At 40.9% G+C, this 25073-nt stretch overlaps 2 protein-coding genes across 2 annotated transcripts in view; one reads left to right on the plus strand and one right to left on the minus strand.

Annotated features, from left to right (window-relative positions):
• Positions 1 to 25073, plus strand: part of ctnna1 (catenin (cadherin-associated protein), alpha 1) — a 45077-nt gene continuing 20004 nt past the window's right edge. Inside the window, exons 1-12 of the mRNA XM_068740881.1 lie at positions 1 to 105; positions 322 to 517; positions 3850 to 4016; positions 4531 to 4650; positions 5118 to 5387; positions 6832 to 7035; positions 19139 to 19219; positions 19560 to 19712; positions 21518 to 21610; positions 22643 to 22799; positions 23349 to 23549; positions 24434 to 24585. Of these exons, the coding sequence (XP_068596982.1) occupies positions 1 to 105; positions 322 to 517; positions 3850 to 4016; positions 4531 to 4650; positions 5118 to 5387; positions 6832 to 7035; positions 19139 to 19219; positions 19560 to 19712; positions 21518 to 21610; positions 22643 to 22799; positions 23349 to 23549; positions 24434 to 24585 (1899 nt within the window). The remainder of the gene's footprint in view (positions 106 to 321; positions 518 to 3849; positions 4017 to 4530; positions 4651 to 5117; positions 5388 to 6831; positions 7036 to 19138; positions 19220 to 19559; positions 19713 to 21517; positions 21611 to 22642; positions 22800 to 23348; positions 23550 to 24433; positions 24586 to 25073) is intronic.
• Positions 13305 to 15424, minus strand: lrrtm2 (leucine rich repeat transmembrane neuronal 2). Its single transcript, XM_068740616.1, has 2 exons — positions 15421 to 15424; positions 13305 to 14944 (listed from the first exon to the last, which is right to left on the minus strand). Exons 1-2 carry the CDS (start codon positions 15422 to 15424, stop codon positions 13305 to 13307), a joined length of 1644 nt encoding a protein of 547 aa, XP_068596717.1.

The following is a 25073-nucleotide window of genomic DNA, read 5'->3' on the forward strand; positions in this document are numbered from 1 at the left end:
ATGACGAACATCAATACAGCCAACATCAACTTTAAATGGGACCCAAAGAGTCTAGAGATTCGTACTCTGGCAGTTGAGAGGCTGCTGGAGCCTCTGGTCACTCAGGTAATCTTAACACACTGTGCATTTATATTTAGAGTAACACGAGAGTGTTTGATTCTATATAGCAAAAGCGAATGCAGCAGTGTTGAGGGTTTGTGGGTGCAAAAACCAGCATTGTTGTTTTTCTTTTTTTCTTTTTCAGAAGAGACATTTACTTTATAATATTAGTATTCAGTACATTTGAATCTATAGTTGAACATCTGTATATCCTTGCCATAGGTCACCACTTTGGTGAACTCGAGCAACAAAGGCCCTTCTAACAAGAAGAAAGGGCGCTCCAAGAAGGCTCATGTGCTCGCAGCATCTGTGGAGACTGCGACCCAGAACTTCCTGGAAAAAGGAGAAAAGATTGCTAAGGAAAGTCAGTTTCTTAAGGACGAGCTGACTGCTGCCGTGGAAGACGTCCGTAAGCAAGGTATATTAAAAAAACACAATGCAACAGTGTCTGTTTTCTAGCTCGTAGAGATGGGAAATGTAATAAATAAATCATAAACCGTGTATGTATCATTTGCCACAGTGGAAATGAAAACGATCTGAGCAATACAGATTTTTGCTATGAGGATTTCAGTTTCCTTTGAATTGATTTTTAGTTTAAGCATTTACATGGTTTACATTCCTACCAAGCTTCATTGTAATCATTTTCATTTCTACTAGCATCCAATTGACTTTTTTCCAGTTAGGCAAATCAGCCAGTGTCTAATTGCTCCTAAAGTATTTGGACTGAAGCAGTACACGTAATTCTTCACTTTAAAAATGTACATAATTTTAAAGTCTGGTTTCATATTTTTAATACACAGTATGTACTGTATATGCCAGTTTTTCAGGTTTCAATGATTGTTTGTAGGATATGTAGCAAGTTTCCACACCATGGTACCCTGTGACAATTTTTATTTATATGTGTATATATATATATATAAATAAAGATTGCAACGTGCTACATATACTGGAAACAGTCATTGAAATGTGATAGATGCACGCATAGATGTACACACACTCCCAGCTACTCGGAGCTAGCGAGCGGTATAATATACTGATTCAAGTGTAATAAAATACGCTTCCATGTTTCATTCAATCAGTTCAGTTTTGCATTGCGCATCACACTTTTTTAATGTGACTGGCTGGGGTGGCTGTTATCACCTTCTATGTGCATTCGTGTCTTCTCCCCGGTTTTCCCTGTTTGTGCTCTGCTCCGAGTAGCTGGGAGGTAAACGACATGTCGCTACATAGCCTGTGCAGTGCCCAGGAATGTTACTTTAATTGTGGTTAGCTGTCACTGGACTGGAATTCAGTAACTGCTAGCTGGTAGCAGGACCTGGCTGTCAGCTATGCCATGCTGCTTGGTGGAGCGTGCCTAGACTGATAATGCAGCTATTGAGTAGAGTACACGCACACACAGTGTTTCTCACCCAGCTATTTTAAATAGGAGGAAACAATTATTAGTAAGGGTGCCATTGCATAAAGTACATGCAAGTTATATTTTCTGTGAATATATTGAGATATGTTTTATAAAACAAATGCTCAAGTAATATCAAGACAATTATCTACCCTTTAAAATACTTCGTCCATTCAATCCACCTTGTCCTTTACTACGCATCTGTGTTCTTGGCCGCCACTGTGGAGGATCTTCTTGTGTGACGTATATTCTAATAATTTCATTGTGCACTTGGTTGGCTGGAGGGTAGCGCTAGATGGATGGACGTTTATTAAAGGAGCACTGATCAGCCCCCTGTGCTGCTTGCGCCCGTTCCCCTGGTGCTAGTCCTCTGGGTGGGGTGGGTGGTGGTGGGCGGGGCTTGGTTCCTGGGTGGGGATTGGGATGGCTGGTGTGGGGGGTGCGGGGTTGGGTGCAGGCGGGGCTCCAGGCTGGCCTGCTGTGCCCCGTGTCGCTGTGCTAGCCTTGGTTGGGTGGTGGTGGGCGGGGCTTGGTTCCTGGGTGGGGGTTGGGATGGCTGGTGTGGGGTTGGGTGCAGGCGGGGCTCCAGGCTGGCCTGCTGTGCCCCGTGTCGCTGTGCTAGCCTTGGTTGGGTGGTGGTGGGCGGGGCTTGGTTCCTGGGTGGGGATTGGGATGGCTGGTGTGGGGGGTGTGGGGTTGGGTGCAGGCGGGGCTGCAGGCTGGCCTGCTGTGCCCCGTGTCGCCGTGCTAGCCTTGGTTCGTCGACCGTGCCGTCGGGTCGCCGCTCCGGGCTGTGCTGGTCCATCCAACTGTAGGACAACGCTGGACAAAGCAGAGAGTGAGCCTTTTGTCATGGCTTTGACCTCATTTGTTTGGAAAGAGGACTTTGTATGCCAGCAGATATTACTGGGCACTGAAGCAGTGTTTGTGTTTCTGTAACCGTGACGCACTGAAAATGTGTCCTTTATCCTCTCTCCTACACACTCCTCTTTGTTTCAGATGAAGACTTGTGAAAAATGATTTGCATCTGTGATTGACTGATCTCAGAAATGAACTTTTAGGGCTGGAGACTATTAATGTTATTAAGGTTATGTGATCAATGCTGTTTGTCTGTCCATCCGTCTGTCTGTTAGCAAGGTAACTCAAAAGGTTCTGGATGGATCTGAATGAAATGTTTGGAATGTTACCAGGACCAGATGGTTAAAATTTGTAATCCTGGATTACTTTGACATTTTCAGTAACATTGCAGCCAATGGGGCAAAGAGAACAAAGTGAAAAAGCATGCACACAAAGCGAAGCATTTTCCCAGTCCTATGGCAGGTTGACTCAAACTGAACCTACTCTGGTAGACCCCGCCTTTGTTCGCATCTGTTTGGTTAGCCTCGGCTCCACTCGTGTGTTAGAGCTCTGTTTTTCGATATCCAAGGTTCCACTCCACATTCTCTCTAGGCCTTGCTTTGTGCACTGTGGGTACAATCATGCTGAAACAGATATTCAACCCAAACTGGTCCCATTTCAGCACATAACATTGTGCTGAAATTTGTAGGTATGCTGGGGTGTTCCCTACGATGGAACTAAGGGGGCTAGCCCAACACCTGAAAGAAACCCATACCATTATCCTTCCTCCATCAAAGTCTAGAGTTGGCGCAATGCAGTCTGGTAGCTAATGTTCCCCTGGCGTCCACCAAACCCAGACTCATCCATCAGACTGCCGAACTGAGAAGTGCGATTTGTCATTCCACAGAACACGTTTGCCCTGCGCCGAAGTCCAGGGGTGGTGTACTTTACACCTTCCTTTGCGATGTTATTCTTACATGCAGCTTCTCAGCCCTGGAAAGCTCATGAAGCTTCTGGTGAACACCTTTTGTGCTGACGTTTATGGCAGAGGAAGTTTGAAACTTCAGTTATTGAGTGAGCAGAGAATTATGGATTTTTACACACTATGTGCCTCAGCACTTGATGAACCCACAATGTGATTTAACAGTCTGCCACTTTGTGGCAGAGTTGCTGTTGTTGCTAAACACATTCACTTTGATTTATACCACATACAGCTGAGCACAGGATATATAACGGGGAAGGAATTTTGCAAACTGTGTTATTGTTAAGGTGGCGTTCTGTTCAGTACCAGGGTTGTATCGGCATTTACATACCGATGGAATTGGGTCTGAATTCAAAAGCTGAATTCTATAGAGGTGTAACTTTTCTCCATGTATATTTTGTACTGTTGAATGTACTTTTTTATTAGTTTGACTGTTTCGTTCTTGAATGGCGTTGAAGCGATCTTTTACTTTGTTTCATCTTAAATCTTTGCGGTTGCAGTAAATGTTCTGATTTGTTGTGTTCTATGTTCTCAGGTGAATCAATGCGGCAGGCCTCTGGTGAATTTGCAGAAGACCCCTGCTCCTCAGTGAAAAGAGGGAATATGGTTCGTGCTGCCAGAGCTCTTCTGTCGGCAGTTACACATCTGTTGGTGCTGGCAGACATGTCTGATGTCTACAAACTGCTACTGCAGCTTAAACTGGTGAGAAAGCTGCATTCCTCTATCTGAGGAGAGGTTTCAGATTGCAGCCAGCTCAATACCCCTCAGTTTACCTTGCCTTTCTAAGTGTGTATTAAAGGTAGAACCTCTGACCAAGAAAATGAAAAGCCTTCAAGGCAGCAGCCACGGAGAGCCAGCATTTTGGCCTCTTTCGGCTGTTGGTAACGTGACTGGAACATGTCATGATTTTACATATCTCTGAAAAACATAGCAAAAATAAAGTGTCCTAGTAAGTCTATTAAATCCGGGAATTCAAAAGGGATCAGATCTTGATGTTGCATCTTGTGTAGTTGGCTTGGGTTTAATGGAATTCAGAGTACGCGAATTCTCAATGTTTTGATTTTTTAATGAATGAGTGAGGAGGAGGATGCGAAGGACAGGGTGAAGTGGAGAAGGTTGGCTTGCTGTGGGACGTGACGAAAGAGAAGGAAAAAAGCAGCCGTAAAGAATTAAGTACTCACTATAGTGTATATTTTTTTCTTTCTGCTTGGTTCAGGTGGAGGACAATCTGGTTAAAGTGCGCAATGCAGGAACTGAGCAAGACCTTGGGATCCAGTATAAGGCCTTGAAACCAGAAGTGGACAAGCTGAACATCATGGCCGCTAAGAGACAACAGGTAATGTACAGATGACAAAAAAAAATGGTCGGTGTGATGTCACAGATACTTGGTTGAATTAATTTGTCTGGGAGTTTCTCAGCTGCTTGAATCTTTTACTGGACAAGACACGGTAAACATGAACAATCTTCTTATTACCAGTTGCAGTGAAGTGGGCAGGACTCTCGGGCTATGTTTAGCCTTAAATCCGATAAACCAATTAAATACGACTTGTGTGTGACCTCCTGTGTGAACGCCATGCGACCCAAAAGTTTCTTTGCATTCAAAAAATTTTATGCCATATTTTTACCAGAGATCACTATTTCCATTGATATTGCAATATAAATCCATGGTCTTAATAACAATGCTTTAAATTCTAAAGGCATATTATAATGACCTAATTATGACTGTTACCACCAGGAGGCATTCCAACATCCAACCTTTCATTTTGTAAGACATTTGTATTTTTTTTTAATCTCGTCCGCTAGGAGCTAAAGGATGTCCACCACAAGGACCAAATGGCTGCTGCACGAGGGATGCTACAGCGGAACATTCCCATGCTGTACACAGCATCCCGTGCCTGCCTACAGCACCCCGATGTCGCAGCCTACAAAGCTAACCGTGATCTGATCTACAAGCAGCTTCAAAATGCTGTTTCCGGCATCTCCAATGCTGCACAGGCGACTGCAACTGAAGACTCGGCCCTCAGTCAGCCCGCAGGGGGTGGAGAGCTCGCCTACGCCCTTAACAATTTTGATGTAAGTCAAATGAGGTGTTTACAAGTCACAGCCCATTTGCCTTTTGTCATACATCCAGCCAGATATCCAAGTACAGTAATACCTCTAATTACGAGGGATCTTATATACGAGTATTCCAAGAAAAGAGCAAAAATCTTACTCATTTCCCTACAGTGATGGGTCATTGATCGGTTCACTAAATGGTTTGAGGAGTAAAAACGTTCTATGATTCTAGATCCTTTGCTATCTACAAAGGGCCTTGTTAATTTGCTGTAGATAATTTCATGCCAAATTGTTATTCTGCACAAAAACTGTCAATCAATGCAGTTCTTCTGCCTGAAACTATGAACAGTCTCCTCAGTGGTTATTTTACAGTCATGCCCCCAAAAACTACTATGCAGAACAGTTCTATATTTATAGTGTGAGGCAAAAAATTAGCAATTGAGTCACTGTCTCACTGGGGCCTCCTCCGTGTCGCTCTTGTGCCGGTTGCCATGGTGATGGAGCAAGCAGAGGTCAGATGAGATGGAATGGAGGGGGCTAGACGTGAATTTGATAGATGAAGGGCCACCAAATAAACCCAATAACAGAATTGTTCAATATTTTGTAGGGAAAGTAATCTCTCTTAAAGAAATCCGAATTCTTGCGCCTGAACCTAAACCACTAATCAGAGGCAGGAGAAATGGCTGACGGTGACGATTACCATGCACCTTCTTCAAGCAGTCCCCCCTTTCCTTCCCATGTTCTGTCTTTTTACATCCCATGGCATCCTCCTGTGTGGGATGCATTTTGGAGACAGTGTGGAAGGTCGGGTAGGAACCTGACAGCTGCACTCATTCAACGTTTCAAGCTCGGTCTGCTCTCTTCAGTCAAAACAACTGCAGCTTGAATGCGGTGTTTACAGTTTCTCAATGAAGTGGCATTTGCAAATTGCAACTCTGTGAGACGTTACTTGAAAATCCATAAAAAACTGGCCCCAACTCCTTACAGAAATTCAATTTTGTATTTAAAATAAGCAATTTCCTTAAATTGTAATGTTCATGTAATACTTGTTAGCTGTCTAGTAAACAGCACAACTCACACAGGTCTGTTGAGCACCGTGCATATTCAAAATCTCTTTGATGACCAAAGACTTCACCATTACGTTAAAACCTGTCATTATCCAGATTTGGCCTTGCAGCGAGTAATTGTTTACCCCTGATTATGGACAACCAAGAACAATCAACGTGTAGCACATTCTTCTCTCTAGAGTTTCCAGCCAGTCTGTCAGCATTACAGGCAGGTGTAACGTTTGGACCCAAAGTACAGAGTCGTGTGGTGAAGGCTTGGTAGAGGGACCCTGACTTTACCACCTGGACTTCAGTCTTTGGGCTGAAAGAGCAAGAGATCAGTAGAGCATGATAACGTAAGCATTTCCCCCCCCCCCCCTCCAGGTTTAATTTCCTGTCTGATCTTTTCTTCACAGAAACAAATCATCGTGGATCCCCTGGCCTTTAGTGAGGAACGCTTCCGTCCCTCCTTGGAGGAGCGTCTTGAGAGTATTATCAGTGGTGCTGCCCTCATGGCTGACTCTTCGTGCACACGTGATGATCGCAGGGAGCGCATCGTTGCTGAATGCAATTCTGTGCGCCAGGCTCTTCAGGACCTTCTTTCAGAATACATGGGCAATGTAAGTGATACCTATTAAGTTTTCCTACCCGTTGCCACCACACGCCTCCTATTCTAGCAACAATTCAGCTGTTCTCTTCATTGGTTTACGTTCATTGTAGGGTTAGATAATATAGTAATAAAAAGGGTTAGATTTACCTGTTTGTAAACCATGTGTTTGTTAATATGTGGCTACGATGATTCATAAACTGACCGATCCTACTGTTTTAATGCTGCAGTTTATTCTTCACCCCCACCTCAGAGGCCATATATGTCCCCAATCCTTCATCTATCTGTACATGTGTTTCAAAAAGAAAACTCTGTGAAATTTACTTTTTTTTTCCCCGATAGTTTTTATTTTTATTTCACTGAAAGATAAATCAGTGGATTTAGGCCTAATTCGAGACAGGTGTGAAAGCGGTTAAATTTATCTGCCGGTAGCTGTAATCTGATCCAAATGACCAATTAAGACAACTTGTGTAACAATGTAGTCGAGAAAAGATTTAGTGTCTCCAAGCTTTTTTGCATATTTATAGCCACCATAAAACACTGGTCTGTCAGTAACAGACTGTCTGACAGTATTTCCCAGACATGGCCCTTGAGCTCTGCTAGGGACTTGTAGGTAGATGAGATTGCCTCGCAAACAGATCTTTTGTAATGCTACATCTATCTAGCCTTCGTCTCTTTTTGTAAACAAAATATACTTTCATTGGTGAATTAACCTCTGGTAATGGTAATTTCATTGGTATATATCTTTTCTTTCTACAACTTAATAATTATTTAGATTTGTTCCAATACATATTTACTTCTTACATTTTAATTACTGTTTTTGTTGTATATTCTCAGGCCCAATTCTTTGTCACCAAGGAAAGCTGCAGCACTGATGCTGTTTGAATTCTGAAACGATTCATTCTGCTATGGCCTTCGGGATTCCTTAATTCCTCCAAATATCCGTTTTTTGTCTTTGAACGTCAGATTAGAGGCTGCTGAACAGTCTTTGGGGAATTATAGGTGTTTGGACCAAATATAAATGTATACGAGAAAGGAGTGTTAAATTAATTCAATTTTCCCTTTCATTTTATCTACAGTGTATTAGCTGTAAAATAAAATTTTCTTAGTGTTGGGTGTGTGTGTGTAAATGCAGACGGTGTATACAAATTTTCACACAGGTGGAAATGGGAATTTGTGAAGGGGGATGTCTCAAGTGTGACATCGATCTACTAAAATGTATTACTTTCAGGGTTTATTTGTTGAGGCTGAGAAGGATAATAACTTCTTCAGTGTTACTGGTAAATAATGCGTAAGGTAGATTGAATACGTTTCTATTGATATCATTAGCAGGGAAAAGTTCCCCTCCTGTGAACAAGATCAAGCCAAGATTTTTAGCAACGCATTTTGAAGGATACAAAATATATTCCAATTATCAATAATAATAATAATCCCACAGAGTATGTTAAATCAGCATCGCGCACCTTAATATGTTTGCTGTGCCTATGAGCTAAATCAACCTCTTTCTTTTCTATTGCGTACCTTTTTCAGCTTTCTAGCTAATGTTTCTGTAAAACCGAAAATGCCCCTGATGTCAGAATTTAATGCTGTCTTTTTAACAAAGCCTATAGTCGGACCCAGATTAAACCAATAAAAACTGAAAATATTTTTGGCCACGTAGGACTGACGGGAACAAGTTTTCAATTAATATTGACTTGATATTGTTACATTTTCAGGCTACAGTGTACTATTTCCACATAGCTTAAATTAGGTTTGTAGCTTTAGTGACTTTCTTGACCGAGGTAGTAAGAAGAACTGTTTTCTGAATTTATAAATTGGAAAAACCATGAAATTGTAAAGCAGAAATGGCTCCTTAGACCTGAGAGGAACTATAGTTACATGAGTATTTATTTATTTACAAGAAGTTGATTTTGAAAGGCTATCCTGCTAACATCCCCAAGATTCAACAGCCCAATTGCTGTTTGGTCACTATTCGTATTAATGTTACAAATCTGTGTTCTGAGTGGGGAAAATATCATTTTACATTATACATTTAGTCATCTCTAATTCACATACCGTAATTCCCGGTGTACAAGCCGCTACTTTTTTCCAATATTTTGAACCTTGCGGTTTATGCAACGACGCGGCAAATTTACGTATATTTTCCCACTTTCGTTACGAGCCGTGTTTCGTTAAAGCCGTGTTTCGTTAAAGCCTATTTATTTTTGTTACAAAATTAACGCCCGCCCGCCCGGAGGGAAAGCCCCGCTTGCGCGTAGCTGGGGAGATCCGCGAGAAGGGCCCGGCGCTCGTCCAGAGTTGCCGCCGCCGGACCGCCGTACCCGGTCCCCGCCGCCTGTCCGCCATCCGCTACGCGGCGTCGGACGCGCCGCGTAGCGGGGAAGGAACCCACCCCCTCGACCTCCCGGGCGTCCCCACCCCTGCCGCGCCACGCTCCCGCGGACGGAGGATGAGGGGGACGGGGGCAAGGGGGACGGGGACACCTCGCCAGGCGGGCGCGCGCGCCGCGCAGCCTCCGACGGGCGGAGAGGGGAGGGCGACGGGGCGACTGCTCCCCCAGCCGCGGCTCGAGCCCAGCCCCGCTTCGCACCCCAGCCCGACCGACCCAGCCCTTAGAGCCAATCCTTGTCCCGAAGTTACGGATCTGATTTGCCGACTTCCCTTGATCTAACACGCCAGACGCTGTTCACCTTGAAGACCTGCTGCGGATATCGTTACGAGCCGTGTTCCGTTAAATATCATTTGTCTCAATGCACTTGCGGCTTACGAATATGTGCGGCTTATTTTGGCACAAAATATATATATTTTTTAATTCAGTGGGTGCGGCTTTTTCACAGGTGCGCATAATAGTTCAGCAATTACGGTACATAGATACTATTTCAGTAATGGTTCACATTTTTTCTTGCAGTACTATTACCACTACATGTGGCATAACAGGGCAAGCAATTTGGAAAACTAATGGATGTATGTCTGTGCAGACTGAAAATGATTTAAGGGGAGGCATTAAAATATTTTTAAATAGTGAATGCAGAGACCGGTTAAGGCATAGCAATGCATTGATAAATTTTATGATGCAATCAAAGAGGACTTCAAGTACCTCGTCAACATTGCAGAGTGATGTGGAATGTGGAAAGGAAGTGAAGACTCATGTGCAGGTTGGTTGGAATATGTGGAGCAAAGTATCAGGTGTGCTCTGTGATATGAGAGTGTCAGTGAGGATGAAGAGAAAGCTAGAAGTGGCAGAGATGAGGATGCTGAGGTTCTCCTTGGGAGTGACCAGGTTGGGTAGGATTAGAAATTAGACAATAAGAGGGACAGTGAAGGTTAAGGTCAGAGAGACCAGGCTTGGAAGGTTTTGGACATGTCCAGAGGAGAGATAGGGACTATATCGGTAGAAGGATGTTCTACCGATTTCAAAGACAAAGGACATGAGAGTGGCTGGTGTTGGGGAAGACGATGCAAAGGACAGGGTGAAGTGGAGAATGTTGATTTGCTGTGGCGACCCCTCATGGGACAAGCCGAAAGTACAGTAGTAGTAGTTATGATACATTCATTGTTTTGACATCAATGGAAAATAACTGGAATTGAATTAATCCTTACAACTTTCATGCTTCAAATTAGACTAAGCAAAATGGTTTTTAATTGATTACTTATTTTTCAGAATTTCAAAGATGGAGCGATGCATACCATTTCTATCAAGAGTTTTATTTGATTTAAAGATTTGGACAATAAACCAGGTTGTCATGAAAGAACAAGCCAACTTGTGAGAATCCATCAGTTACCAAACACTGTAAATTATAAACATTTTATTTAAAAAATATATGTTTTGAGGGTTATGTTATCTTAAGTTTGGCACATCTTTTCCACTATACACATTTGAAAATTTACATATTACAAAAGGTAAATGAGAGGAAGAAATGATTCATTTTCGACACGTAATTTGGGTAAGAGCAAGAATTGTTTTCCCTTTAAAGAAAAAAAAAAAAAAAATTTTTTAGGCATGTGAGAGGTCCAGGGATAAAGGGTGACGAGAGGTTACAAAGAGCCAGAGTGCAAAGGATGCATATTTTAACAAAACTGGATTTTTTTTTTGTCATTTTCTACAAATCATAGGCTTAAACTGAAATGACATGTTACAGGACCTTATAGGAATTCCACATACATCCCTATTCCTGGTATCACAAACATGAGGTCTCTCTGTACTGTTTGCTAAATGACCCCCCAAAAAATGTAAACTCATTTTATTTTACTTTTGAACATGCAAAACAGATTGAATGGGCAATAGTTAAAAGCAGACCTCAGCTTAAATAAATCAATATGAAGGTGTATAACTTTGGAAATCTGTATGCAGTTTTCAATGTTGATAACAATTTTTGGTTTACACAAACACAATTTGAGTTTTCATAGCCATCATGTAAGCATGTGAAGGGACATTGACAAGCATCCATGTTGAAGTTTGATGCCAAATTTTGACAGGTTCATTTGGGAGAAAAAAAACCACATATCATCCTGGCTACCTCTGGGGGGCACTGGGCAACTACCGTAGCTGTATCATCAACTGACTTGCTTCAGTCTGCTTTGCCTTCAGAAGTGTCTCAGCATTTTAATGGCTGACTTGGTTTAATATAACCAAAAGTTCAACTGTCATTAAAATATCATATTCTGAATTATTTAAGTGAAGAATTGGAAGAGCTCATCATTTGGCATGTAATGGAAATCACAATTTAACTTGGCATAATTTAAACCCATTGTGTTGTGAAACTGTCAATTTGACCACTTGACCAGAAAGATTGGTTATTTGTTTGCTTTAATCCACTAACACATTACTCCATAGTTGCCCCTCCATTCTCTCATCAACTCCCCTCAATCCCTCTTTCACCCTGCCCCCACTGCCAAACTGAACACAAAGAAGTGCGGAGCTGCGGCAGCAGCTTCAGTCGGATGCTAATGCTCATCCTCTCCTCCCTGCATACAAATGTCTCCTTACCCAGGCTTGTTGTTTGCCTGTGATTGGATCACCATTTGCTTTCAGGGTATTGACCACAGTTTAACTTGGCACTTGTTACTGCTGATAAAGAAATGGTTCAAATATTTGATATTGACCATAACAGCATATTTAACAATATCAGTGGTAACTTTCTATCCTGGACAAAAATACTGTCTTACAATAAAAGGTCAACAATATCTATATAACATATTTTTGTGTGCGATGTGGACAGTGGTTGTACTAACTACTTTCTGAGTGGCTGAACAAGCTTAATGTTGCTAGTTCATTGCTGTGGGTGACTGAATATTAGATTTTGTTTCGTCTTGCCTTAATTGGGGTAATCTTGAGCGTGTCAGTCCTGATTAGTGTGTTAGTGGTAAAAAGCTTTGGCTTTTGGGATTTTTTTTTCCAGAATGAAATGGTCTCCTATCTGGCATTTGTACTGTTCAGTCCCCTTTTTGTTTGCTACCCTCACACCTTGCTCTAACCTGTCTGCATATTGATCCTCGTATATAATAAACTGTACTGTAAGGCTAAACTGTATATGATCAGTGTACGTGGCATTTGGGAGAATTCATGTACAGGTTGTTGTGCATTTAAACATTATTCTTAATGTCCAAGTTTAGGAAGACATCAAATGTTGGGGTTTTTTTTTTTCTAAGTAGTGCATGTTGAGCATTTCTTTGTGGCAATTGGCCATCATAGATGGGAGCTCTAACATTATGTTTTTTGTACTGTAGTGACAATGACATTTAGTTTTCAGTATATTTTGGATTTCAGATTTTTAATCAGTGGCCTTAAATTCTCCCAATAGAATAAAATTCCACAACAAAGCCGCTGCCTGTGGTGCCGTAAGAAACATCTCAAATATTTACTGTTTAAAAGAAAAAAGACATAATTACATTTCTCCACCTAATGTATTCCATTAGCAGAGGGCCATTTGGCTAAGTATTTTCTCTGTGCTGCAGAATATAGAGACAACATGGAGACAAATCTCACAGTTTACAATTTTCTTGTTTAAAATGATTGCCCCTGCCTGATATGAACAACCTTGCATTCATAGAAAAATAAATTTGGCTGTCTACAGCATCCATAAACTGTCTTGTCCAACTTGGCATTGTAGCAATAGTCATTCTTCACATATTCTTAAATCTCACTTGTAGAAATTAGGCTTTTTTCTCTTTTTTTTTTTCTTTTTCTTTTTTACATAAACTGAAAAAAAATCATTAAAGCAAACCCTGTATCGTCTGAAATGATGAAATGGCAAACCATATACGCTAGGAATAAATACGAGTTCATACTTCGCACTCTTTGTAAGGCAGTTGCTGACACTTGCACTGCCCATATCCATTGATGATCACGAGTGCTCCTTCTTCGTGGCTGGGCTCATACTCATTATATGGTACCTGTGTAGCTAGATCTGCCATAGGCTGCCGCTGCTGCGTCCTCATCTGCCTGCGATTCTGAATAGCTGAACAGTGACGTATCCGGCGCAGGGTGGGAGGGCAGCACTTCCGTGATATATACACAACAAAAATGATGAAAAAGAATGAAAATAGAAGTGCCATAGTTCCAATGATAACCCTGTGAGTCATAATAGTGTTGTCCATTGCCGTGAAATCATCTGTTACAGCTGCCTCTTCCAATGTCGTGGTAGTTGATTGAGCTGTCTGTGGTGTTTGTGTTGTAGTTGTTGTTGTGATGATGGTAAAGCTCCCAAAATCCTCAGCATAGTCCTGTGTGGGAGTTGGCTGCATAATTCCAAACAAGGAGCTTGTGATTTCTGCAGCAATAGTAGTGTCTGTGGTTGCGCTAATGGTCTGGACAACTGGCGCTGAAAAATTCTGGCAAAGCTGGAATCCGTAAACAGCATCCAGTATCTCCTCACCTTGGGCATATTCAGGACTATGACAGAGGATAGAATGTTCCCACCTCCCTTTAAAGGTACTTAGCCATGTGGCCAGAGAGCAAATCCGTTTGGTACATTCCCAAATGTTGCTAGATAACCCAATGGTGCCCAGAGACTGCCACATTTCCATGACTTTGGGACCCAGACTGCTTAGTTTGTTGTTATCCAGCAACAAAATCTTTAAATTTGGCAGCGTTTGAAACACATCTGGTGTCAGCACACGAATTTCATTTCCTGTGAGGTCCAGTTTCTCCAAGGTTGTCCAGGTCCACTCCATTCCACATGTTAAGTTGCTGATTTTATTCCATTGCAGATATAGAAACTGAAGGGCAACTAGGCGAGGGAAATGAGCCAAGTTGATCTTTGTGAGCTGATTGTGCTCCAAGTGGAGTTCTTTAAGCTTAATCAGCCCAGCAAACCCATTCCGGGCCAAACTCCGTAGGCGGTTGCTGCTGAGACCCAGGAATTCCAGGCTACGGCAGTCCCAGAAAGCCCGAACAGGTGTGGTGCGAAGCAAATTTGAGCGAAGGTGTAGTATCTGGAGCTTCCTTAGTCCATGAAATAACTCTGGTTCCAAAGCAGTCATCTGGTTGAATGACAGGTCCAGGATCTGGAGATTGATGAGGTGGATGAAGGTTGTGTTGGGCAGCTTGGTGATACGATTGGAACTCAGGTTGAGGTCCTTCAGCTTGTAGAGCCCCTGAAATGCATCCTCTTGGACAGTGGTAATCTGGTTATGGTCAAGATGAAGCCATGTGAGCTGGGTGAAGCCATAGAATTGATTGGGGCTGAGCTCATTGATGCTATTGTGGCGTAGCGACAACCCCAGAGCCCCCTTGTCCACACCATCCGGGGGCGCCTGAAGCCCCTGGGTGTCGCAGTAGAATTGCAAGTCCTCGCAGCGGCATTTTTGAGGGCAAGTTGTGCATGATGCAGGGGGCAGTGTGCACACTAGGAGCATGCTGATCACACACAGACACAGAGCCGTTGGTGCAGGTCCCACCAATGGCCACCTTGAATGGAAACCTGGGTGGGCACGAATAAAAGAAAATGAACTATGGCGCAGGAACGCATAGCTATGCTGAATGCTATTACAAATTCATCTGTGACAATTATGCATTTTATATGGACTCTTGTTCTTTCACACACACACACACACACACACACCAGTTAAGGCATTGAAATATGCAAATGCAATTCACAAAGCCACCCAATTATCAAATACAGTATATATAAGCTGAACTTCATTCCCTCCATTTGCTATTTAAAATTATCTGCCAATTACTGTCATTTATTTATTTGTTTTTTTATTTTATTTTTGATGGATCAATTTTGCTACTGTCTTTTGAATATATATATATATAATTTATTTTTGAAGAGGTTTGCCTTACAACACAAATGGAGGACATTTGCAGTAAGTAGAGTAGGCTGAAGAGCTTTTAGTCCTCAGCCCCCTCTTACTCTCACTCCGTCAGATCTGCCCTATAAAGGGGCGAACTTACCCATTCTTTTGTGGACATCGGAGGCTGCATTCAACTATCCTCTTTCGCAGACTCTTGGAGCAACCAGATGGAAGAGAAATCCAAAGGGAAAAAGCCCTTCTGAGTAAGCACAAAAGGAATCAGCCTCTTTGGAAATGAAGCAATTCTGAGCTCACCCATATGAAACAAAATTAGAAATTCCATGTCCTAAAATGTTTATTCCTGCTGTTCAGCTTAGAGTCCTTTTTAAAATCCAACTCAAAGAATGTGTTGACTCTTTTTCTTTGGACCACAAATCCCTGTAATAAACGCATACAAGTTGATCAGTTGGATCCAGAGCGACTCCAATAGACCCCCCCTCTTTTTTTCCCTTTCTCTTCTATTTACCCTTTTGTTCTACCGCTGCAATAATGTCAGCTCAAGTCGTTAAACGAAGATCCTCTTCCTCTTTCATGGTTGTGGTCTTTCAACCCTAACTTGTTGATGGCAGGCAGAGATCTTGCTTCCGACGCCGGCTCAGTCTCAGCATAGCCTCTGCAGAGCTGTGAGCGGAGCCGTTATCTGCTAGTTGAGACGCAGGGAGAGAGAAAAAAGCAGAGCAGGCAGTCGGGGTTGTTATTCTGTGCTTTTTGTTGCAGCCACTCACGGCTACAGAGTGGTGGCAGCCTGGCGTCGATCATCACGATGGTTTCTCTCTCTCTTTTTCTCTCCCACACTCTGAAACACTCGCTCACTCTCTTGCTTTCTGCCCAATACACACGGCTTGTGCACTTTAGTCTTCCACCGTCCTTCTCTTGCATCCTCTGTCTCTGCCCACACACTGGCTCATCACATCAGAATATTGATATCTTGTATGCGTTGCGGCACCTTACTGTTGAAATTAGCCATAGCTGTAAATCATGCGTATGCTTTGTATGAATATATACCAATGAAAAGACATGACAATAGCTATAGTTTGTGAAAAGATCTTATGATTAATTGAAGTTATTTTACATTTCTATATGCCTGAACAGGAGCAAGTATGATGCCGCAGGGTGTGTATACTATATTTATCATTTACATTTACTGACTGCATTTCTCAGCACTCCCATATGATATTTTGTGGCTTTGTGTTTTACAAAACTGAATACTTGGGAATCGCACATTGGTAATGAAGTAACAATATTACTGTGAATATTTGAGGTACTAGGGCACTTGATTTGTGCTAGCTTTTTGTTTTGAATTTTAAGGTGATAAGTTATTTTTCAAAAGAACAACAAAATTATCAATGAGCAGTGTGGTTGCAGATCAACTAGACAAAGTCATTTCAAGTACCTTGTGTTTTTGTACGTTAATGGTATACATTTACATATAGACTTCAGGCTATGGACTATACTGTACACTAATTAGTAAAGTCAAATGCAGAGTAACATGCCATCAAGGTCTGGCTTGCATGTAATGGTGAGATTATTAACAACAATGTAAATCATAACATAAGTTGTGTGATTGAAAGATGATTTCTAACACATTGAAGTGAACTTGCTTAAATGATCTGTGATAATTTGAGCCTTGCAGTGCATTTATTTCCATAAAATGCTTTCATAGTCCAAAGGACTCGTGGTTTTATTGAAAACGGATGTTCCTAAATCTGTCTTAAAGGATATGGATTGAAACTCACTTGAGTATCATAAAAGATGCTGCAGAGAAAATGCCTCCATAATATCCACCTGAAGACGTGTTTTAGAACCCTCTGGTGTGGAAATGAAATATAGGTTAGGCATGGATGAAAAAGCTTCCATAGCACTGCATCCAACCGTCACAAAATCACAAGGGATTAGTGCCTTTGGTGCTCCACAGCACCTAACTATGTACACAGCCCCCCAGTGGGTGAAGGGCAGTGTGGGATGGAGCACATCAATGTCACCCCCAGCATTGGTGTTTGTTGGCGTTATAAGAGAAACAAGGTTACTAGGACCAACTGGGGCTTTGGTCATAATTGTTGTTCTTTAGTAATTGTCCGTCAATTTTCAACTTTCTCTGTTTTGCCTTCCTGAAAGTTTACATTTTCCAAATTTTTATTTACTGGTTAACAGTTTGTCGAATGATGTCTGTGCTCCATTAAGGGACCCATGGTTGGAGCTTTTTCTGTCTAGTGCTTAACTATGAACACTGTCGGTGGTACTATATAATACTAAATTACGGCTTTCCATGATAAGATTACATTTTAAATAAGTCTTATATTAAATAAAACCGATTTCTCAAGTAAGATGAGAAAACTGTAAATTATCATTCATGCAGTATCCGCAAAAGTACCACACTGAGAAAAATAGCTTTTTTTTGTTAGTTATCCAGTGTAAGAAATTAAAGGCTAAATATGATCACAAACTGTCAGTAGAATAATTCCACATTCAACAGATTGAAGAGAAGGTCTGGGTGGAATGGTGGAGGATGAAACTGCCAGGGAACAGAGCTAGAGGTTGTCCTAGGAGAAGATACATGGACGTAATGAGGGAGGACATGAGTGGCTGGTGTTTGGGAGGATGATGTTGAAGTGGAGAACATTGATTTGCTGTGGCGACCCCGAAAGTACAGTAGTAGTATATCTATCTCTATTCCATAGAAACTGACAGTGCTACCTAGCAACAGCAGCAACGTCCTGGCTAATGTTAGTTTGCATACTTTTGACAAATGTAAACCAATATTTTCTCTTTCTGGTCTCGCTGAAGGTTAGACCACAGGAACACGGTTTTGCAGCTCTAAGTGCTTTTTCTTCTTTTGTGATTGAACATGGGACATATATTCCCCAAACAAATGATATATGCAAAAATGCACTTTAATAATTAATGTTATTAAACTATTAAAAAGGTGATACAAATACCAAAGGGCAACAAATGGAAATTGGCATTATGCTTCTTGACAGAAAAACCAGCATGTTGATTTTGTCTGGTAAGAGGGAAGTGCTCAATGGATTGACATTGTCAGCTGCACTGACGAGGGAGTGCTTGTATATTTTTGGTCGATTCTGACAGAAGAGGCAATCAAGCCTGATTGTTCTGCTGCAAGGCAAGCAGATCCAAGTTCGAATCAGGGGCTTCCTCTTGCAGATACCTTGCAAAAATTACATTGTACACGATTCTCGGCCCCCATCATTGTAATGTTGCTCATTCATTAATAATACCTCCTACGTTTCAGTGGTCTTCATTGAATAAATTCATTTCAGTCTTTTAATGTCAACTGCATGACTATGACAACATGTTGATGAAAAGCATGCCCTTAAAATTGAGGTCCCAATTTATTCCATAGGCCTGTTTTTTTCTTTTTAAATACCTTTGTGCTGTTTATTATATAATTGATGGGCCAGCATCTGACACTGGTGTATGAATGTGAATGAATGTCAGGCTGTCACTATAAATGAGAACTGGTTCTCAACTAACCTACCTGGTTAATTAAAGGTACACAAAAGAAGAAAAAATGTAATTCTGTCTGTGGATGTCACAAATATTCAATAATAGAAATAATTGATAATTAAAAATGGAACAATTCAAATGCGTTGAGAACTGTTACAAGCTCAGCCCTACCGTAGAGTGACCTGAATTCAGTAATTAAGTTTTGTCGCTTGATAATAAGAAAGATCCTGTTAATTGTATATGCTAATGCTTCATTGTGTGTAATCAGAATGTATGTTTATATGATCATCTACAACAAGTAATATTGAAACGCTAGTTGTGACAATAATTCTTCCAACGTGCTCATGTTTCAGGCGGGAAGGAAGGATAGGAGTGATGCTCTGAACACAGCCATTGACAGGATGACCAAGAAGACCAGAGACCTTCGCAGACAGGTTTTTGTTTTCATCTTGATTTTTTGTCTTTAATAATAATAATGATGCATTGATTTTATATGGCGCTTTTCTAGATACTCAAAGACACTTTACATTGTATGTGCGTTATTCGTTCACTCCATACTTGGTGAGGTGACAGTGGCGAGGCTGCCAATCTGAGCCATCAGTCCTCCTGACCACCACCGACATTCACTCGCTCACTACATTCACATAGGCAATGTCTTTGTTTGTTGAGTTCAGATGGAAGTGTTACTATGTTGCTTGGGCGAATCATTGTGGTAGAGTGCTGCGGGATATTTCATTTTAACCCTGCCTTTTTTTCGTATTTCTTCCTTCACAGCTACGTAAAGCTGTCATGGACCATGTCTCTGACTCTTTCCTGGAGACAAATGTCCCCCTCCTGGTCCTGATTGAAGCTGCCAAAAATGGCAATGAGAAAGAAGTCAAGGAATATGCACAGGTTTTCCGTGAGCATGCCAACAAGCTGATTGAGGTAAGACTGGATATTTACTCATGGGCCAAGCCGATAATACAGTAGTAGCATGTTCTAAGGATGTGTACCAGGATGAGGTACAGATTTTAATTCTAAGTTGGCAGAAGATGATTATAGTACTGAAAAACAGATGAGCACATGCGCACAGAATAAATACCAAGCCAATGTCAATGTTGTTGAAGCAATAAAGTGTATTAAATCTTTTACCCCCCCCCCCCCCCACGACTTCAAGAGATACGACTCATCTCATCAAAGAAAATGCATAATTGTGGACAGCTGTAGCTTTATGTAGCATTAATCATCTTGTGTTTGAAAAGTAGGAATTGATCTGTTGCATATTGTTGTTGTTGCCTAGAAAAAGTAGACCTCCATGACCAGTGGCATAGGGTTAGTCGAGTTTATTGTATAATTTCCCCGTTTGCCTTCTTCCACAGTCCCTTTATGCTGAAATGGCTCTTTTCACAGTAGTATCATGGGAGAAGGCTTATAAGAAAGATCATGAAAGTATAACGCAGGTTTCTCCCAAAATTACTCGCTTTATTTTATGTTCCCGCTTTCTCGCCCCTCCTCCCAGGTACTGAATGTTCTCCCTATGGACCCTGGTGGTGTTTACATAGTGTACACACTGTTTGTATTAGTGCTTCATCAGCACAGTGGAATAAGTGCTTCTCATCAGCCAAATTGAGCAGGAATTTGAAAGTAGGGATGTGCTCCTTGTAGAATTCAGCCTGTAAAAAGGATCTTTTAAACCCTCGTTCACTGTCACTTTTGCAGGTGGTAAGGTCAGAATGAGCATATAGTTAATAATAAATGTATCTCCGTCCATCGGTAACACGGACATTGCAAGAGTTTATGTCCATGCTGTGATGCTGTATTGCTCCAACTGAACAAGCCAAAAAAATCAAGAAACATGGTTTCTGTTTCTAAAAATATTATTCACTTGGATTAGTATTCTGTGCCCTACCGTGGAAGTCAAACCTTTCATCTTCAAAACTGAATGATGTAACTCATTGCAGTACTCTATCAAATCCCTTGAAATTGGATGAAGCAAGGTTGTCCAGATCCATCACTTTTATACAGTGTGTAATGGATTACCACATGGGGATGGGAGCACTTTGTAACATCATTTGAAGATGCAGTATAAATATTTTATCTTGTCTTTATTTGTTTTATGCAGAATCCAACCTGTTTTTAATCAACGTTATGAAATTAATAGGCAAGCTGGCACAGTAGTCGAGTTCACACTTATTTTTGAAATTGTCAATAATATTTTTCTCTGAGATTGTGCTAGCCCTAAATGCAATCTGGCAGCCTTTTAATTCATTCCCAGAAAATAATGCAAATCTTAGGTTATTTTAGCAACACAAATCTGAGCTTTGGGACATTTACTCTTTCTGTGGGGGGAAAAATGTATTGCTTCACTTTTGTTCCCCCCCTCCCACTTGTCATATTTTACCCTCTGTACTATTGTGTCGAATAATGTTAACAATTTGATAATTTAATCCTTCATTTTCCATAGGGATTACTTGTATTATACGGTTTCTACATTTTGGATGCTGTAATGAATTTATCCAAGTTCAATTATGTGTCTTTGTGTGGCTCGTTCGGTTTTAATAATTATGATGATTCGTTTATTTTTGTTGTCAGACAATGAATACAACTTAAACAAAATATATATAACAACCAAAAAAGAAATGGGCAGAAGCAATGCTTATTATAACTGAACGAGGTTTCTTTCAAAATAAGTATCTATGAATAATTAATGTATTAATGTCTGCAGCTTTTTCAAAATGTTTTCTGTGTAGGTGGCCAACCTGGCATGCTCCATTTCCAACAATGAGGAGGGAGTAAAGCTGGTCCGCATGGCAGCGTCTCAATTGGAAGGTCTTTGCCCCCAGGTATGTCACTGAGGTGCCCTCAACTCATTAATATGGTCACGACTATACCATGCTGCTGTTGTCATTAAAAGCATTAAAGGGGGCATATTATGAAAATAAATCACTTTTACCAAGTTTCTAGGCTAATATTTGGTGGTTTTGGGTTATTACCAACCCCAAAACTGCAAAATTAAACCATCTTGTCACTCCTTTTGTTTCTGACATCACAACGGGGGCACGTTCACAAGATGTGTGTGCACTCTCCATGTCTGCACGCCGCACGTCCTCGATCGTGCACGCTATCAATTTAGTTTCGGTTTCATTTTCAGATGCGTTTCTGACAGAGCTCTTTGCTATTTTGACCAAATACTGTCACAAATATTTCATCGAAGTGCTTGGGAACTATGTTAACAAGTGGAAAAAGGGTATATTTTGCGACTTTTAAGGATGAAAGGTAAAACAAAGTCATACCGAGTTTGAGTACGTCGACAGGATTTCATCTTCTACAAACGTTTGTAAACACTTTGGTAACTGGGAACTGTAAGTGATTTGCAACTACAGTTTATGGAGATGTCTTACTCCACTGGCTCCTCAAAGCAGTTTAAAATAAAATACTGATGAAATAGATCGAGGCGCTGGCGTGCTCATTCATGCAGCACAATGGCTCCAATTCACAACTCCCATCTGCACACTGATCAAACAACCATTGACGTTTTGTATGTTGCCAGAGGACACTTGGACATGCAGCTAAAGTTGATGATCTACTCAACAGTCTTTTGGCTCTCACTACTTTGCCGTCACTACTCCTTTAAATCATCTTTAATGATTCTCATTCATCTTGAGCGTTAATATCCACAGATGTTTATCTCTCAAAGACAAACAGCTATTAGTTATTTCATTCATCTGTCACCATACACAATGCCTTTATAATCACCCCGTGAATAGATTGTCTTCATTTTGCACTTCCAACATTCGGGTGGGGAACTGTGGGTCTTTCACCATAATGTTCTACACCATAATGGAGCGTTAATGGGTGTAATTGGATGATTGCAGGTGATTAATGCAGCGTTAGCCCTTGCTGCCAAGCCCAACAGTAAGGTGGCCCAGGACAACATGGATCTGTTTAAGGAACAGTGGGAGAAACAAGTCCGCGTCCTCACTGATGCTGTTGATGACATAACATCCATTGATGACTTCCTTTGTGTGTCTGGTGGGTATAATGCATTTGGATTTCATAGCAATACAATGAAAATGTACTGACGGAATAATCATGATTTCTGATTTTGTGAAATATAAGATACAGACTGTTAATTGGGAGACACATTTTTTTGTGTGAACATTTATTTTCACAAGACCGTTGTTGAGCAGCCATAAGGGATGTTGGGAATAAATCCCTTCTTGCGAGAGCAGTACATACCAAGACTGAACATTAAACTGTGACTTCTGATCTTTTCAAGCAAAGGAATGATTAATGTTCAGTCTATATTTATATCTGACGTGCTTATGGTTTATAAGCAGTTTAAGAATTAGTGTTAACCCCCCCCACCTCTTCTCAATCTTATACCTAAGCTTCCAAATGGGCTCCTTAAAGCCTTTGTCTATTTGTAAGGATACGATTTTTGTCATTATTGCCCAATTTTCCATCTTTTGTTCAAAACATGTTTCAAATGAAAACTATTTACCCCTTTAAGCATGTTTTTAACAAAATGTTCAAGTAATAAAATATACGCTACTAACATTAATTATATTGTGTCTCCAGAAAACCACATCCTGGAGGATGTGAATAAGTGTGTCATCGCTCTGCAGGAGAAAGATGTAGATGGTTTGGATCGCACAGCTGGGGCTATTCGCGGTCGTGCTGCCAGAGTCGTCCATGTGGTCACTTCTGAAATGGACAATTATGAACCTGGAATCTACACAGAGAAGGTCTTGGAGGCCACCAAGCTCTTAACGGACACAGGTACCTCTGACAATGATGGGTATTGCTATTATTAAGAATAGTAATCTTAAATTCTGCAAATAGACAGCAATGACTTACCGTACATGAGATAATTTATAGCCAAGTTAATACCAGCAATAAGTCTCAAATTTGAATTCCCGTGCTATGCTTTCTTTGTGGAATCTTTTTTTTAATGTTCAGTTCACAGATGCACTGAAAGCGTAAAAGGTTACTGTGTGTACATTTATGTATTAAACATTTTACAAATGCAAAGCATGACTTTATGTCACCACACATTTGCAGATTAAAAAGTGCAACCATGTCCGAATTAGTTGGTTGAGTGATCGCAAATTATTTAACACGGTGAAAGAAATATCAGTACCCTACGTGCAAAAAGCTCTCTGCATAAGCATCAATTTGAAAAACGTTATGCATGTTAATTGTGAAGGTTGAATGTAACGATCCTTCAGTGGCAGAGAACGAACATTGACCTTAGAATCTTTGAAAAGAATCTATACAATCAGCCTAATGACTTTAAATCATTTTTTTAAGGGGCTTCTTTACAGCTGTATTATAATTATACCTGATTTTGTAACTGATTAATGGCACCGAATTGCTGAATGCCGAATAAGAAGAGGAATACTATGTGAAGTGAACTTGCGCTGGGTTGCAAACCCATTGGCATATTGTATGTAGTTTTTTATTCTGAATCGTAATACTAGGGGTACTATGTGCAACACATTGTACCCCTCATCCGGGAGATATGTTGATGTCTGCTTCATGCTGTTTCTCCATATTTGTACCCTCTCCCTTTTTGTGTCTTTGAATTGAGTCTTCAACAACTTAAAATGTTCTTTTTTCCCCTCTTTCCTTTCTTTCTCCTATTTTTCATATACTTTCTGCAGTCATGCCACGGTTCACAGAGCAAGTGGAATCTGCTGTAGAGGCCTTGAGCTCAAACCCCTCTCAGCCCGTAGATGAAAATGAGTTCATTGACGCATCCCGTCTGGTGTATGATGGTATTCGTGACATTCGCAAGGCTGTCCTTATGATTAGAGTAAGTCTAACAGGTTTTACTTCTATTCATTACGGCAAAAATAATGCTCCTTATCATGAGCTTAACATATTATTTCATTGTAAATATATTGCATATTCCCTCCCTACTACTACTGTACTTTCAGCTGATCCCGTCAACATATTTTCCACATTTATATTCCATCAATTTTTCAACATTGTGAAGATCCTTGGCTATCATTATCATAGCATCGGTCTTTGCACCAGAAGACGTAAATAATATTATCTAAAACACTATATATGGGTGCAGACCAAGAAACCAATGATTTTCTTTGTCTCATGCAAGAGCGGACCTATAATTGACCAGATATGCGGTCTAGTGTAACGGCAGGTTTGGTTGTCTGTGGGTTAATGACCTTTTTCTCGAGTAGAGCTATAATTAAGACGGAGTGTCGAATTGACAACAGACCAGCAAAACCTACTGCAGCTGTAAGAAAAATACAAAATAATAAATCTTTTATACTCTAAAGA

The sequence above is a fragment of the Brachionichthys hirsutus genome, chromosome 6, assembly GCF_040956055.1.
Source record: "Brachionichthys hirsutus isolate HB-005 chromosome 6, CSIRO-AGI_Bhir_v1, whole genome shotgun sequence".
Lineage (NCBI taxonomy): Eukaryota > Metazoa > Chordata > Actinopteri > Lophiiformes > Brachionichthyidae > Brachionichthys > Brachionichthys hirsutus.